General features: G+C 42.0%; 1 protein-coding gene across 1 annotated transcript; it reads left to right on the top strand.

Annotated features, from left to right (window-relative positions):
* The first annotated feature begins 547 nt into the window (after window positions 1-547).
* ppef1 (protein phosphatase, EF-hand calcium binding domain 1) lies at window positions 548-12,500 on the top strand. The gene is made up of 19 exons (XM_069657920.1): window positions 548-681; window positions 1,490-1,640; window positions 3,750-3,782; window positions 4,083-4,210; window positions 4,299-4,359; window positions 6,555-6,718; window positions 6,803-6,917; window positions 7,407-7,453; window positions 7,578-7,744; window positions 7,862-7,898; window positions 7,996-8,145; window positions 8,742-8,893; window positions 9,000-9,240; window positions 9,317-9,502; window positions 9,587-9,729; window positions 9,836-9,942; window positions 10,038-10,201; window positions 10,746-10,830; window positions 10,918-12,500. The coding sequence occupies exons 2-19, from the start codon at window positions 1,580-1,582 to the stop codon at window positions 11,127-11,129; spliced, it is 2,253 nt and encodes a 750-aa protein (XP_069514021.1). The 5' UTR covers window positions 548-681; window positions 1,490-1,579; the 3' UTR covers window positions 11,130-12,500.
* Window positions 12,501-15,707: the final 3,207 nt, after the last annotated feature.

Below are 15,707 nucleotides of genomic sequence, written 5' to 3'. Positions count from 1 at the left end.
TGCACTTATATTGTGCTTTACTAGTCTTCAGACCACTTAAAGCACTTTTACATACTACTACATGTCACATTCACTCTTTCACACACATTCACACACTGATTGCAGAGGCTGCTATGCATTGTCTTCAATCAGGGTCTGACCATTTACACACAAACATGTTGGCTATGCCTTCAGGAGCAATTTGGGGTTCTGTCTTGTCCAAAGACATGAAGTCAAACTGCCAACATTTCCATTGAAAGAGGACGAACTCTACCACTGAGCCACCCCAGCCCTGCAGAGGGTTCATCCAAGATAATCCAACAAAGCAGGCACAAATATGAGAAGAGCTCAAATGGAAATACTCCTTGTTAGAAGCTACCGTTGCTATGCTTTAATTATTTTGGCGGTATTTTAAGTAGGAACATTAGCAGTCCCTCCCCTCTGTGTTTCTGTGGTTTCACTCCACCTGGACTGTCGGTGCCTCCGCCTCCTCTCTGCTCTTGTCTCCTCCTGCAGCAGCAGCAGTCTGTGGAAGCACTCCACCGCTATCACTACCTGTTGCACTCAAAGCTTCTCTAAACAGGCAATTGGAGGAGATCTAGCACATCTTTTTGCCCACAGCTGCAAGTTTTATTTTTCTCTGCATCACATGGATTGTGTGTCCCATTCATGATTTCCGGATCGCGCGGAAACAGGCTGCAGGTAGGCACCATCAAAAACACACTGTGGTAAAGGACTTCAAAAATAATCGTAGTTTTGCTTTCAATGCTGTGGGAAAATCTAGAAAATGATGCGCAACATGCTATGTCTTCTTAGCAGTTGGATTGTTCTTTGCATTTCCCAAGTCTATTAAAACAGGGGCTGTCTGAAAGCGTTGAAGCGTGATTAGCAGCCATTTATAAGCTAATTTTAATTCATGCGGAGGGCTTCGTTATGTGGCTTTATTGCACATTTTGCTGACATCTTTCAAGGGTGAAACTGGAGGGACAGCTGCGTTGAGCCTCAAGCTCCAAATCTTTCACTTTTCCAACTAAACTGATAAGTTTTGACTTTATATGTGGTTTGTTAAGATAAGATAAGATAAGATACACTTTTAAAAAAAAAGACAATAACAAAATACAGTAAAATTAAGAATAAATATGTACACTTTTCAATTATTATGGATAATTTAACACCTTGCAAGGTGGGTGAAGCCATCTGCTGCTGAAGGAGCTTCTTAAGGCCCCCACAGTCCCATGCAGAGGGTGAGAGGGGTTGTCCATGATAGATGTCAGCTTGGCTAACATCCCCCTCACTTGCACGTTCACTTTTAATTAACTATGAGACCTCCTTACAGGAAAATAGTTTAATAGTGCAACAGGTGTCCCATAAAAGACAGCTTTCTCTGAATGAGAGACTGAATGAAGTGTGTGTTGGACTTCAGAGAACTCAGATATTTGAGTAGGACTGAGGTCTCTGTCTGATGCAGCATGAAAACACTGATGTTTTAATTTCCCTGGTCTCATTGCAGCGGGCTCATGCCACCAGCCAGATGTGACCCACTGCCGCCAGCTTGGGACAGACTGACCGATGTGACCCCAAGACCTCATTGTTGGTCATCATGGGATGTGGCACCTCTGTTGCGACAGAAACCCAGGAGAAAAGAGTGGAGAAAAGTAAAGGTGTGTGGCTGGTTTATAGATGGTTCAAAAAGCAGGTAGCTGTTATTCTGCTCCCTGTGTGTCATTTCATCCAGGTCTGACACACATTTTCCCTGTGCTGTCAGCAGGAAAACTTAAGACCTGCTGCCCCTGAGGAAAGCTGTGAAAAAACAATTGGCATCAAATTAGAGCTGACATGTTAGAACACCTGGCCTGTTGTTAGAGCTAAACACAAGTGATAAGTGAGGGATAATAATTGGAGAGCAAGCTCAGATATAACTCAAATTAGGCTTCAGGGATGATGATATTACGCATTATGGTGTAACTCATGTTTGTGTGCTTACACAACCTTTAGGTCACATTTAAAGCTACATACACTCTGCCATCCCAGTTTCCAAAAACACAGTTTAGAGACTTAATCTGTTGTCTTCAGTCCAGATAAAAATCCGAGCTGAAACAAGCAGGCAATTGATCAACTTGTCAATGACACACATTTAATATGCAACTGCTTTGATATTTAATTAATCATTTCAGCTAAAAAAAAAATACGCTTGCAGCTTCTTAAATGTAAAGATTTGCCCTTTCACAGTTTTATACATTTTTTAATCAAAGTATCTTTAAATTTGGACAGAAAAAGCACATTTGAAGACGTCATGGTAGTCTTTCTTACATTTCATTGGCTTATCAATTAATGGATTAATTGAGCAAGTAATTGGCAGACTAATTATAGTGGCGATGTGGACTTATCAACTAACCAAAAAAACAAAACTGAAAAGGAAACCAGCCACTGTGAGTGTGGATCGTACCAACGATCAAACAAATGATCTTGGTCCAGGCAAGAAAATACAGTTTGTTTTTATATTTATTCAACAGCTTACAATCAATCAATGTTTCCTCTGGCGTGTCCTGGTAAAGAAACATTCACCTTTCCAGTGCCCACCCGTCCTAGCTTACCTGCCCATATATACACCCCACAACATGCAAAACTACAGATTCTATCAAAATAAAAGGCGTAAAAATAATCAAATATATTGATAACACAAATGTTATCGAACTTCCTAAAATCTTCCTTTAACGAAATAACAATGAATAAACAAATGACTCCATGTAAGGTAAATAAAATTATACAAAACAGTGTAAATAGCTCCAACATTAATTATTGACAAAAGTTATTATTAATTGCTATTAAAATTTAGAAATGTTGGCAATCTACACGCCTTGATGTTGGATCCATTTTACCAACAGACAATCTCTCTCTTAAAAATTCATTTCTAATCTGTTAATTTCACTTAATTATTATGTAAAGCTCCTGTAAGGTTTTTCAATGGTTTTAAAACGGACTGAAATGAATTGTGATGACTTAATATGGCCTACAAAAGCAAACCAGACCATCAGCAACAAGACTGATTATTTCTATGTGGTTATTTTTAATGCCTGAAACTGCTGGTGGGGGGTAGGTGTCAGACGAAGTGATTAGCTGCACGCTGCCTTTGTTTACATTTTCCAGGGCAAAAAGTTAAAGTGAGTGATACTTATGACTGTTAAAGAAAGCAGGATGAGATTTTATTGTTAAAAAACACAACTTTAGCATGTACAGGACAAAGTCAGGTGGTACAGCTTTGTCCACAGGGGGCGCCAAAATCAACACAAACCGAAAGTTCCTCACAGGAGCTTTAAGTACGTGTTGCTCCATTGTTATCTCCTTGATCTCCTCTGTGAAGCATTTTCTTATCTGCTCTTTAAACAGTGTATGATTAGGAGCAGACATCTCGGCACTAGTATTATTGGTTAGTATTTTCCACATCTCAGTGTCACTTTCTGATGTTAATTAATTTTTGCAGGAGTTGACTTGAGTTTGACTTGTTCCGCACACACACACACACACACACACACTGTGATGTTTGATGGTGTGTTCTTGTCTTCTCTCGTTAATGAGTGCTGTTTCTTCTGAAAGCTCTTTTAATTTGCTCACTTTTTCCAGTGTTGCTCATGACCTCCCCTGTGTCTTGTTATTTCTTCTTACTATGTGTGTGTGTCTTTGTCTGTGTGTTGTGTGTGTGTTTTTCTCTGTACATGATTTTATTCAATTACCAGTTACTCCTGCTGGACTGTCTTTCCTTTTTCTTACAGATGAAACAGTAAAGACCCCCAACCCTGCTCTGAGTAAGACCCTGCTCGTATTTGTGTGTGTGTGTGTGCATTTTACACATTGACCTCAATTTGTTTGTTGTAGTCTTCATTTACAAAAGCAGCAGCAGAAATAACATGTTTTTGTATCAGAAGCAGTTACTGAATTAAAGGAAATATTCTATCAAACTGTAATAAGCATAAAAAGTGTACCCTGTGTGCTAGAATGATAAAAAGAAAGCTGAAAAGTCTCATATGTATTGATTATGTTCTGCATGCATGTGGTTCCTAGACATGTTATATGTCGCTCGTGTTAAAAGTGATGTTCTGTCGCAGCTATGAAGGCGGCTGTCTTGATCCAGCGATGGTACCGGCGCTACATGGCCCGTCTGGAGATGAGGCGTCGCTACACCTGGAACATCTTCCAGTCCATCGAATACGCCGGAGAACAGGACCAGCTTCAGGTGACTCTCAACAAAAGCATGCTTAAAAACTGCTGACTTTTAGAAGCAACACAAATCTAATACACATCTTCTTATTGTTTCTCTTCAGCTCTCCAGCTTCTTCAGCTTCATGCTCGACAACTTCACTCAGCTGAGTGGAAACGGTCCAGGTTAGGAGCCAAACACTCTTATCTACACAGCATTCAGATCAGATAATATAGTCTAAAAAAAAACTCTGATTTCAGCCTTGAAATGTGGGATTTTAGAGGTAAATTTGATACAATTTAGAGTAAAATATTCACTCCTTACAGAAACTTCATGGCTGTCTGTGTCCGAAACCTAAATTTGTGAGGTTATTAAAGGTATAATAAGTGGGATTTTTCCTTGCATTTTGTTAACAGCACATTCAAACTGGGCCCCTCCTCCAGGGCTCTTCGTCACCAGAAGCTCACTCTCACTCTCTTGTGTGAGAACAAGCCCACCCCGCTGAGCTAACACCGACAGTATCACGGTTACCTTTGTGCTAGCATGCTAACCGCTGGTTACAGTTGCGCCGGTTAGCTTTGTGCCAGCAGGCTAAATGCCAGTTAGCTTGTTGTTGAACCACTCCCACACTCACCTATACGCTGTGATTGGCTCAGGGAACCACCCTGAAAACGTCCTGTGCAAAACAACAGATTAGATGCAGAGGGAAGGGTCTCACAAGGGTCTGCACACACACTCACCAACACACATGTATAGAGGCCCATAAGTGACATGTATCTATATTTTATAATATTTGTAAAAGTCTGTATTTTATTTTTCTAGGAAAATCCTACTTATTATACCCTTTTTAAGAGATATTTTGTGCCTTTTTGTAGCTTTAAACAGCTTTTTTAGGCTTATTTTCTGGTCTCTTATAAGGTGGAACAGTAATGATTAAAGATGTAATTAATGAAATTCAAATATACAATCATTTTAACCATTTAATAAGTTGTCAGCTGGTGTTTTATGGTTGTAATTGTGAACGTGAAAGGTGATATATGTATGTTTTTTTACCTCCCTGAAATGAACACTAGTTTTGTCATGCTCCTGTATTTTGGTCTACATCAGAAACCCATTGCATTTACCTTGTTGCTTAGTAACTAGTGTGAATGAGGAGGCCAGTGTTGGTGTGTTGCTCTGATACAAGTGAGCTTTAAGTGTCTACTGACCCACTCATCCGGCTAAAAAGCATAATGCTCCGATGAAGAGCTAATCTTATGTCAGTCCTTACAGCTCAACATCCTCTTCTTCAGTTTTACATTAAGACAACACAAGTGATGCATTGAGGACACAGTTTGTATGCGTTAGGCTATATATATCCTCTGTTTGTGTGTGTGTGTGTGTGAGTGTGTGAGAGAGAGAGAGAAGAGAGGACATTTAAGGTATAAGGTAAACAGGAAATAGACTTGCAGAAGAGACAGAGAGGCCTGTAGGTCGACGTCTGCTCCTGCCTTGTTTGTTTGCATAAATTAGAGAGCATCAGTTCCTTATTAGCATGTTGGAGTGGTCTTTTAATACAACAGTGAGGTCACACACGGAGGGGGATGTGTTTTGCTGTGTCCGGCTGTTTATGACAAGGAACTACAAATAGATGTGTTGTAGTTTATTCTGTAGGAGCCAGGAGGGAATTGACAAAGTATATTTTGTAGTAATTTTAAGGTGAAGGTGTGTGATGGTTTAGATTTGTGTTGATTTTTGTAGATTTTTTGCAGACGCTTTTGTCCAAAGCGATGTACATCTGAGAGTTAATACAACACAAGCAACGATCGAGAAAGGATGGCACGAAGTCTGTAAGTGCCAAAAAACAGCTTTAAGTGCGATCGGACGCTGGTGCAGACAGACAGTGCACAGGGCGTAAAGAAGTGGGGTTTTTTAGCATCATCATTAACAACATGAACAAGGGCAATATTATCATGATCATGAATATCCCAATCAACATCAACAATATCCTCAGAGTGCAGAGCTGTGAAAGAGCTTCTTCTTAAAGGTGGAAAGGGACTCTGCGGACTGAATGGAGGTTGGTAACTTGTTCCACCACCGGGGGAGTACTGAGGAGAAGAGTCTAGCTTATAGGACTAACTTAGGGCCCTGTTGTGATGGGAGTACCAGGCGTCTTTCATTGGCAGAGCAGGGATGTTGAATTAATATACTCACCTGTTCACCTTTTGTGGTCAGTGGGAGAGAGAGGGTCAGCTGTCATTATTGTGATTAGGAGTTTGTGCGCTATCATGAGTTCCTTTTTTTTTTAAATCCCTCAATGTGTTTTATTTGTAATTTATATATAATTTATTTAGAAGTTGTATCTATCACTTTTAACAACTACTACTGCTGTGTCCTTCAGATTTGATCTCCCAGCTGCTGGACCCCGTGGTCGACCCCTGGTTAGACAGAGATACCTGCTTCAACCTGATCCCTATTCCCGAGTCGTACACCGGGCCCCGACTGTCGTTTCCTCTCTCTGTCTCGGACACAAACGCTCTCCTCTCTGCTTTTAAGGAGCAGCAGGTACGGCTGCTTGGTCTCCTGCTCTTGAGTGTGTTTTTAGATGTTATGATGCTTAGAGGGACTCATTACGTTTCCACCACGCAGACTCTACATGCCAGATATGTTCTGCAGCTGCTGTACGAGACCAAAAAGCTCCTCAAACAGATGCCCAACATCATCCACCTGTCAACATCCTACACCAATGAGATCACTATATGTGGTGAGTGAACTTAACCTTAACGAAGTTTGTCAGTTTAAAGCACACAAGTTAAGAAGAACACAAACGTGTGAATGTTTCAGTGTCATCATAAGGATTTTGCTGTTTAATGCGCACCTGCCACATCTCACCATACAGCAGCACTCTGAATAAATGAAGGAGCTGCTTGGTAGTTAACTGATGTCTGTTAATGTGTTTTAAATACAGTAAACTGCATCTTAATGGCAGCCGTCCAAAAAGGAGGTCATGTTTATTCACGCTGATCAGGTGCTTGACTCCTCTCAAACTGCTGCCTCCTGCTGCAGAGTCGCATCTCATTAAACTCGAGAATACTTGTGACTAAAATACAAATAACGCTGTTTGGTGGTTGCGGTGGAGCAATTCACAATCATGTTGTAATTCCATTGTGGTATTTTAATCTTAATCTGTAGAAAAGGGATAAAATGAGCGAGCAATAGGACTAAAGATAAATGTGATTTTCTCTCGGTGCAGGAGATCTGCACGGGCGACTTGATGACCTGCTTCTCATATTTTATAAGGTAAAGCTATGATTTAACAATAGAACAACTTTCTGTTGCATCATTCACTACATATTTTATAAGAAAACATTAGTGAAAGTCAAGACCTCTGATTTTACGTTTGTGGCGCGCTGTTGTTGATCAGAACGGCCTTCCCTCTGCTGAGACGCCGTACGTGTTTAACGGGGACTTTGTGGACCGTGGGAAAAAGTCGGTAGAAGTGGTCATGCTTCTGTTTGCCTACCTTCTGCTTTACCCCGACTACATGCACCTGAACCGAGGGAACCACGAGGACCACATCATGAACCTCAGGTAGGAAGAAGAGTAGAAATGAAAGAAGACATTTATCCATCTCGATTTACCACAGATATTAAGGTAGTTAAATTACAAGAACTGTCTTAAAGCGAAGTTTTTACGTTATTCTTTCAGATACGGGTTCACAAAAGAAGTCATGCAGAAGTATAAGGTACAGTAAACTCTTGATACATTTAATGTATCATGTACAAACCACCATTTACCTTCTAGATGAATGGATTAATCTGAATTCGTTTTCCTGTGTGCAGACTCATGGGCGTGAGATCCTCCAGCTGTTTCAGGATGTTTTCAGCCTCCTTCCAGTCGCAACAGTCATCGACGGAAAGATCCTGATCGTTCACGGAGGGATATCCGACCAGACTGACCTGGACCTCCTCAACTCCATAGAGAGACACAAGGTCAGTGGAAACACACAGCCAACATTGATCCCTAACCCGCCCTCAGTGTAAACTCTTTTAACTGAAATCATTTATTTTGGCCACCAGAGGTCAGACATTTGAGAAATTCACAACCACAACACAATAATGTAGTTGTTAAAGCTAACAAGTTAGCAAACAGTTGGCTGAGTTTATATCCACTAGACATGGAGCACATTAGAGTTTGGAGGCTCGCTGTGCTTCCTTTATTTAGTACTTTAATAGTCTCTTGGTAACTTTGTTTATCTGCTGCAAGGCTGCCTTACCACCAACATTTAACGGGCAGCAGTTGACCTAGCCTAACTGCATCAACTTGTTTGTGGTAAATTAATTCAGATTTGACTTACACCTCAAAAGCACAATATGACCAAACATCATTAGGAGTACAAGGTGAGAGTCCTGCTTCATGTCCAAATCTTGTTTGTTGTATCTGTTTTGTTGGTACTTTGTGAGTGCCTCTGACTGAAGAAATACAGTTGATATTGAGCCATAAAAACTTGACACATAAAGTATAAAAACATAACCATAGATTTATTTTTGTTCTGACTTTCCTGTCTTTTCCTTCTCTGCTCCTGTAGGTAAAATCGGCCCTGAGGTTTCCCAGGCGCAGTTTGGACCAGCTGGACATCGGTCAGTCCTGCAGACAGATGAAGAGAATGAGATCCACAGACTGCTCTCGTCCCAGCAGCGACTGCAGCCACAGCAAGCACCAAAGAAGCCCCCACCAGAGGTCTGACAGCAGGCATAAGAAGCTTTCCGAAGTTGCATTGGGTTTTTTTTTTAGGTCAGTGTACAATATGAATTCTTGTTTCTAGTGACAGACCATTTTTATGCAGGAAGAGGCGATGTGGGGTCGGCCGACAAGACAGCGCCATCTCCACTTCTTCCTCCTCCTCCTCATCCTCTTCCTCCTCTTCGCTCTGCTCTCCTCGAACTCCGTCCTGCCTCACGCCTCGTCAGTGCCCGTCCACTCCCAGCTCGCCTTACGCCATCAGTGTCCTCCAAGTGCCTTTCCTGGACTCTCTGTCCTCCGTTGGCCCTCCTGAACCCCCACAGCATGAGCGAGAATGGAAACAGGTCAGAGAACACATTGTATCGGCTCTGTTTTCTGTGTTTTATGCAGCAGTTTCAGTTTCTCTCCTCTCTCCTGCAGATTGTGGACGTATTGTGGAGCGACCCTAAAACCCAGGAAGGCTGCAGTCCAAACACGTTCAGAGGAGGAGGCTGCTACTTCGGCCCTGACGTCACCCAGAGACTTCTGCTCCAACACGGACTGCAGCTGCTCATCAGATCCCACGAGTGCAAACAGGAGGGATACGAGCTCTGTCATGGAGGACAGGTACACGGGAAGTGTCACATTGTCTAAAAGTCTGAAACATATTTAGGTCTCGAGAAATAATTGTGTGAATTGTTTCTTCTGCAGGTGATCACAATTTTTTCAGCATCAAATTATTATGAGGAGGGAAGCAACCGTGGTGCGTACATTAAAGTGGGCAGAGAGCTGGTTCCACGCTTCTACCAGTACCAAGTCAGCCGCACAACACGCAAACTCACCCTAACACAGAGGTACGACAAGTGTCAGAGAATTTAGAGTCACAGTTTACATCAATAACGACAAAAAGACATCTGTGTATTACGTTTGAAAGCTTCATCTGTGTTTGTGTGTGTGCAGAGTACGAGCAGCAGAAGGCTCTGCTCTCAGGGCTCTGAAGGAGAAGCTGTTCAGCCATCGCTCTGAGCTCATGTCGGGCTTCCAGCAGTACGACCAGAATAACAAAGGTACACTCTCCTCATCACTCAAGAAGTCTTACTTAAACATTTACTTCCTAAGGTTTTAATAGGCAGTTGTTATATTTAAGCACATGTACTCTCAGGTAGTGTGTCAGTCAGTGAATGGACTCTGGTGTTGGAAGCTGTCCTGAGACTGGACCTGCCCTGGAGGACGCTGCGCCCGCACTTAGCCCGCCTGACACCAGATGGCAGCGTGGAGTATCAGTCCTGCTTCGAGGACATGGGACCAGGGATCCGTCTGCCGCAGGTCAGAGCAAGCAGCCAAGTACATCAACTCAAGAATTGAGGCTTAAGGCTATATTTTGAGATCTTGTTATTGAACTGTAGTACCTCTATAGTTGTTATAATTTCAGAGGGAAATATTCTGCTTTTGGAAACAGTTTTTGTTGGTTTTATCAACGTAAGGGAAAGAGGTTGGAGAATCATCTCAGGTGAGTGCAGGCAAATCAATATTTGCGAAAAGGGAGTCTTGTCTTTTTCTCCCCTGACAGCAACAATATAATGTATTGCTATAATTTCAACAACAAAGTCAATCCAGGAATACACTACAAAACTGTGAAAAACAAAGGAAAACTTAATATGCAATTTGTGCACAAATAAAATAACTTAATTTAGTTTCATTTCTGCCCGAGGAGCAGCTCTAAGCTTGACAACAAGTTACAATCCAGACGAGCTGCCTGTCGAGGTCGTCACGTTGTCGCTTTATTTTTCCAAATGTCAACTATAAATGATGTTGTGCTTCATGATTAATGTTTTTGCACGCCCTTTCTTTTCCTCTTTTCTGTCTTTAGGTGACTCCAAACCTGGCTGAAACTTTGTTCAGATACAGGACCGACATCGAGATAATATTCAACATTATAGACAAAGACCATTCAGGTAAAATTAAGTGCTCAACCTCCTTGAAGAATTTGTGTTAGTGATTTAAATGTATTATATAAAGTTGTGTTGTGTTGTCGTGTTCAGGTCTGATCTCCATCGAGGAGTTTCGTCACACCTGGCGTCTCTTCACTGCTCACCTGGGTGTTGACATTGACGACAGAGCCATCGATGACCTGGCCCGGAGTATCGACTTCAATAAGGACGGCAGTATAGACTTTACTGAGTTCCTGGAGGCCTTCAGAGTCGTGCACAAACTGGACAACAAGGATCAGCATGTCAATGGAAAGTATTCATGAAGGGAAGAATCTAAAGACTTCCAGAACAAACTCTGCACGATCAACAGAGAAACTAACAGAGGAAAGAAAGTAGAAAAGTAGTGATGAGGTGAAAAAATAAGTATTGCTTTCATTTATATAAAGATGAACTTTACATTTAAAAACCTGACATCTGAAAAAACAGCAGGAATTTAGTGAGGCACCAATCACAGGTGTATTTTTTTTAGCCTTTCTAGTGGCTTGGCTCGAGGGATGACAGAAGTCTGCCCTGAAGGTTACCTCCATCCAACACTTTGGTTTCAAAGAGAAATAGCTCAACAATTATTAGATGGATTGCATTTTTCATTGTACCCAGAGTAGGGCTGAACGATATTGGGAAAACGGACATTGCGATAACTTTTTGTTCTGCGGTATTCATTGTGATGTAAAAAACAGGAAATTATACCAGTAAACGCAGCGTGTTTTTATGTACAGTACATATATAACGAACAATTATACTTTTATATCTATTTTCCTTTAACAAAACAAAACCCGTTCCTAATTTAACCACCCTTGGTACAGCAACTGTAAATGAAAAAGTGGAGACAGTTCAGGTGGAGCGACACATTTCTTAAAATGAATGCAAATTGACTCGTGGGCTGCAACTGTGTTTTATGTCATCAACCATTTCTAATGGTGTTCAAATTAATAAGTGACTTTTCAAAATGAAAGCTCACTGCATTCTCCTTCCTGTCGGCACACACAACCTCATGCTTTGTGTGCACTGCAGGTGAAGCTGCTTAAAGTAAACACTCTGCGGAAAGTCCGCTCTATTAACAACCCGCTTAAGCTGCCACAATGTTATCCAGCACTAGGACGAGGTGTGGCTGATTACGGGAATACACGCACTGAAAAGTCGCTTCACTTATCTGAAGACCTGCCTCGATCATCCTGCCATCAGATCCGAGACGGCAGCATCGCATGCATGTTTACAGGCAGGTGACACACAGTGACTTTGACTGTGTTGCACAGTGGTCAGTTCACTCTGTGCTCTCATGAAGAGCTGCACTTGTGTTATATTAGACTGTTTTTTGGGGATTAGTCATAGAAAACATCCTCTAACACTTTATCTTGCACAACCAGCAGGCCAAAGTTGGCTGTACAATAAAATATCTCCACATAAACTACAAGACTTGAGGTAACTTTTGGTGCAGGCATTCAATCCAGGTCCAAAAAATGGCCAAAGAAACAAGTCTGAAGCAGGTCCTGGGGCTACTGTTTTTTTATGTAGTACGGACGTCACCTCTGACAGCAGCTGCAGACTGGTCCTCCTGCTGTATCTGTTGTACCATGATCCTCACCAGTGTGATGCACTGCTGTTACCTACGTATCAGTCCTGTAACTTCACATGCATTCACGAGAAAGGAATAAAATGCCCTTTTCAAACTAACTTGTATTTTGTGTAGTTTTTTATTCTCAGCGTGTGTCCATGTGCTACTTCACTCTGGCATCCTGCCGACTATAATTACCAAAATGTGCGAGCAGTTAAACAGGCCCAGGCATCCTGCCGGCACGAGTAAATGATGGGTTTAGATTTTACTGATGGCGTTAAATGTGCAGCACACACACACACTTTCAACATGTGCACACACACATCTGCAGACGGCTGCTTAAGTGAAGGGTGAAGGACAAACGGGGAGGTGTGGAGACAATAATTTGCACTGATTATTTTAGTGCCAGAGTTTTGGGATGTTTGGTTCATTTTTTTTAAAAGGCTCTTATGTTTGAGTGAATTATGTCATTTTTTGTATGCTAAAACAATAATTAAAATACTTGCTTTAAAGCAGGTTAAACAGCATCTCTCCACATACCGTCCCATCCATCTGTCAGAGTGTTTTGCGTGTGAACCATCTTCCTCCTCCTTCCTCCCTCCCAGCTGGCTCCCCTGCTGAAATCCCAGACAAGTTTTCTCCTCCCCTCAATCTTCAGCCTCTCGTATACTTCCCACTTTCACTGTCCAAATTGTGGAGAGGAATTTAAGCTCTGTAGATCATTGTCTCTTCCTGAACATACCTGGTGATGGGGGATCAGATGGGGCTCCTGGCAGCACTTGTAGCTCTTCTCTGCGTCTACACTCCAGGTACTTCTTCATGTTAATATTCATACTTGTGTGTTGTTAAGGGGAGCAGGAGTTCATTCTGAAACTGTCTACAGTGTGTGGAGCGGAGGGATGCAGTGGTTTCAGACACCTGGAGAATGGACAGACGTTTTTCCGTTACGGTGGACTGCTGGTGATCTTCCGCTGTCGTGCTGGATACAAACTCCATGGATACAAAACCAACAGCTGTGTGTCGGGGCACTGGTCCCGGGACACCCCAGTCTGTGTTGGTGAGGAGATTCATTCATGAGCATGTACTTTTAACCTTTTTATATATTAGGAATTCAGGTTATGATTTGTCAGATTTTCTCAACTTCTGTTCAAGTACTTTTATTAAGCTTCTTTCACAGTGCACAGCGGATACGTGAAAGGATTTGAAAAGAAGACAACAACAAAGAAAAGTCTGTTTTCAGGCTGGAACTTTAATCACTTTAAAGCTCCTGTGAGTTTTTCACTGGTTATGAAACAGACTGAAATTCATACAGATGCCTCTTTATGAGCTGAGACAAGATTGATTATTTCTATATTGTTATTTTTAATGCCTGAAACCACTTGGCAGGGGATAGGTGTCAGACGAAGCGATTAACTGCACGCTGCCTTTGTTTACATTTTCCAGGGCAAAAATTTAAAGTGACTGATACATATGACTGTTAAAGAAAGCAGGATGAGATTTTATTGTTAAAAACACCACTTAAGCTTATACAGAACAAAATCAGCAACGAGATAAGCGGTACAGCTTTGTCCACAGGGGGCGTCATAATCAACACAGACAGAAAGTTCCTCACAGGAGCTTTATATGATATTCTCCCCCTTCCTTCAGGATCTGGTTGCTCCAACCCAGGGCCACTCACCCATGGTACGAGCAGCATGAATGAGGATGGCTCCTGGGCTGTGTTTAGCTGTGACAGTGGCTTTCGGCTACATGGTCCTTCAATGTTGTACTGTAAAGGCCGCATCTGGAACAGCACAAAGCCTGTGTGCAGAGGTGTGGATATAAAACTCTAAGCTATTAAACAAAATATTTGATATTATAGAAAATACTGTGATTTAATTTCTTAGTAAGACTCTTAAATCTGTTTAACATGTTTATGTTGGAGCTAGCAGCTAATTAGCATTTGTTCAATATGTTTATGTTGGACCTAGCAGCTAATTAGCTTCGCGTAAAAACATGAAAGTGGGAAGAGGCTAGCTTTTGTCTGTTCAAAGCTAACAAAATACCTATAAAATCAAACTGAACTGCACTTTGTTAGCATTGTACAGAGCCAGGCTAGTTTTTTTTCCATTTTTCCTGTGCTAGCACTAAGCTAAGTTAGCCAGCTGATTCCAAACACAGCAATATGTAGACGTTTCTGTAAAAAAGACTATTCCCTTAACTTCTCACCATTTGGTCTTTGTCCTCTTTTCTCCCAGAGTCTGACATGATGAGCTCACTTTCAGGTGTCCATATGCTAAAGCCAAACATACACCAGAACCTCCAGGCTGCCGTACTTTCGAAGAACCTACAACAATCCCACTATGACACTCTTGCTAATACTGCATCCAAAGAAGCAAACCTCAAACTTGGCTCGTTGTCTCACACGCCTTCCCAAATGTCGAACAGCGAGAGTGTTAAAGTGACGAATCCTAAAATCCACCTGCAGCAACATAGCAAGTTTCCTAACTTTAACGTCAAAGATGGATTCCGGACAAGTAGTCGTGAGGCTCAACTTCAGGGTACAAATGAAGTTGGAGGACCAGAAACAGGAACTGGGGATGCTCCAGAGGCCAAAGCATCACAGGAGGAAGCCGAACAGCTGGACAAAGTAACTCAAATGTTTGCCTCTAAATCACATCCATCCACTGCTGTCCCATCTACCCTTTCATTAGTGCCAGGAACAGAGCAATTAGCAACTTCACCACCATTATTTTCAACATTACATACACCAGCTACCACTGCTACAAATACTGCTTTCAAGATTATCCTCCCAACTGTGATGTTTGCGCCAACTTCACAGCTTCACCACACAAGATCTGCTTTTCCTGTGCTTGTAAGTGAAGAAGCGCTCACTTTTGGAGAACATGGCGTGTCCTTGGATGAAGTACCTCCCTCTGAAGTAGTGACAGGCTCTTCACAAACTCTAGATGAAGACAAACAGGCTGAAACTGGTTTCAAGTATACTTCTTTGTCTCAGCCTGGATCTACTGATGAAGAGGAGCCCACAGAGACTTCAACACAGACTTCTTCTATTTCTGCTCATTTCGTTTCAGGTTCTTCTTCCATTTCATCACCTGCGTCCTCTGCAGCCTCTGTATCACCACATCTTTCATCCTTTTCCGTCCTTACTTCCACAATTCCCAGTTCCACCCAGTCCAGTATGAACACACATCCACAAAACACCTCCACCATCACTGAGCCATCATTTAACCGGACTCAATACCTCAACCGTACAACTAGCTCCACCTCCAAACCGCCTCAGCTGTTT

The sequence above is a fragment of the Semicossyphus pulcher genome, unplaced genomic scaffold (assembly GCF_022749685.1).
Source record: "Semicossyphus pulcher isolate SPU_LCO1_2020_fin unplaced genomic scaffold, fSemPul1.0.p SCAF_1, whole genome shotgun sequence".
Classification (NCBI taxonomy): Eukaryota; Metazoa; Chordata; class Actinopteri; order Labriformes; family Labridae; genus Semicossyphus; species Semicossyphus pulcher.
This window is presented reverse-complemented; position numbering and strand designations above follow the sequence as displayed.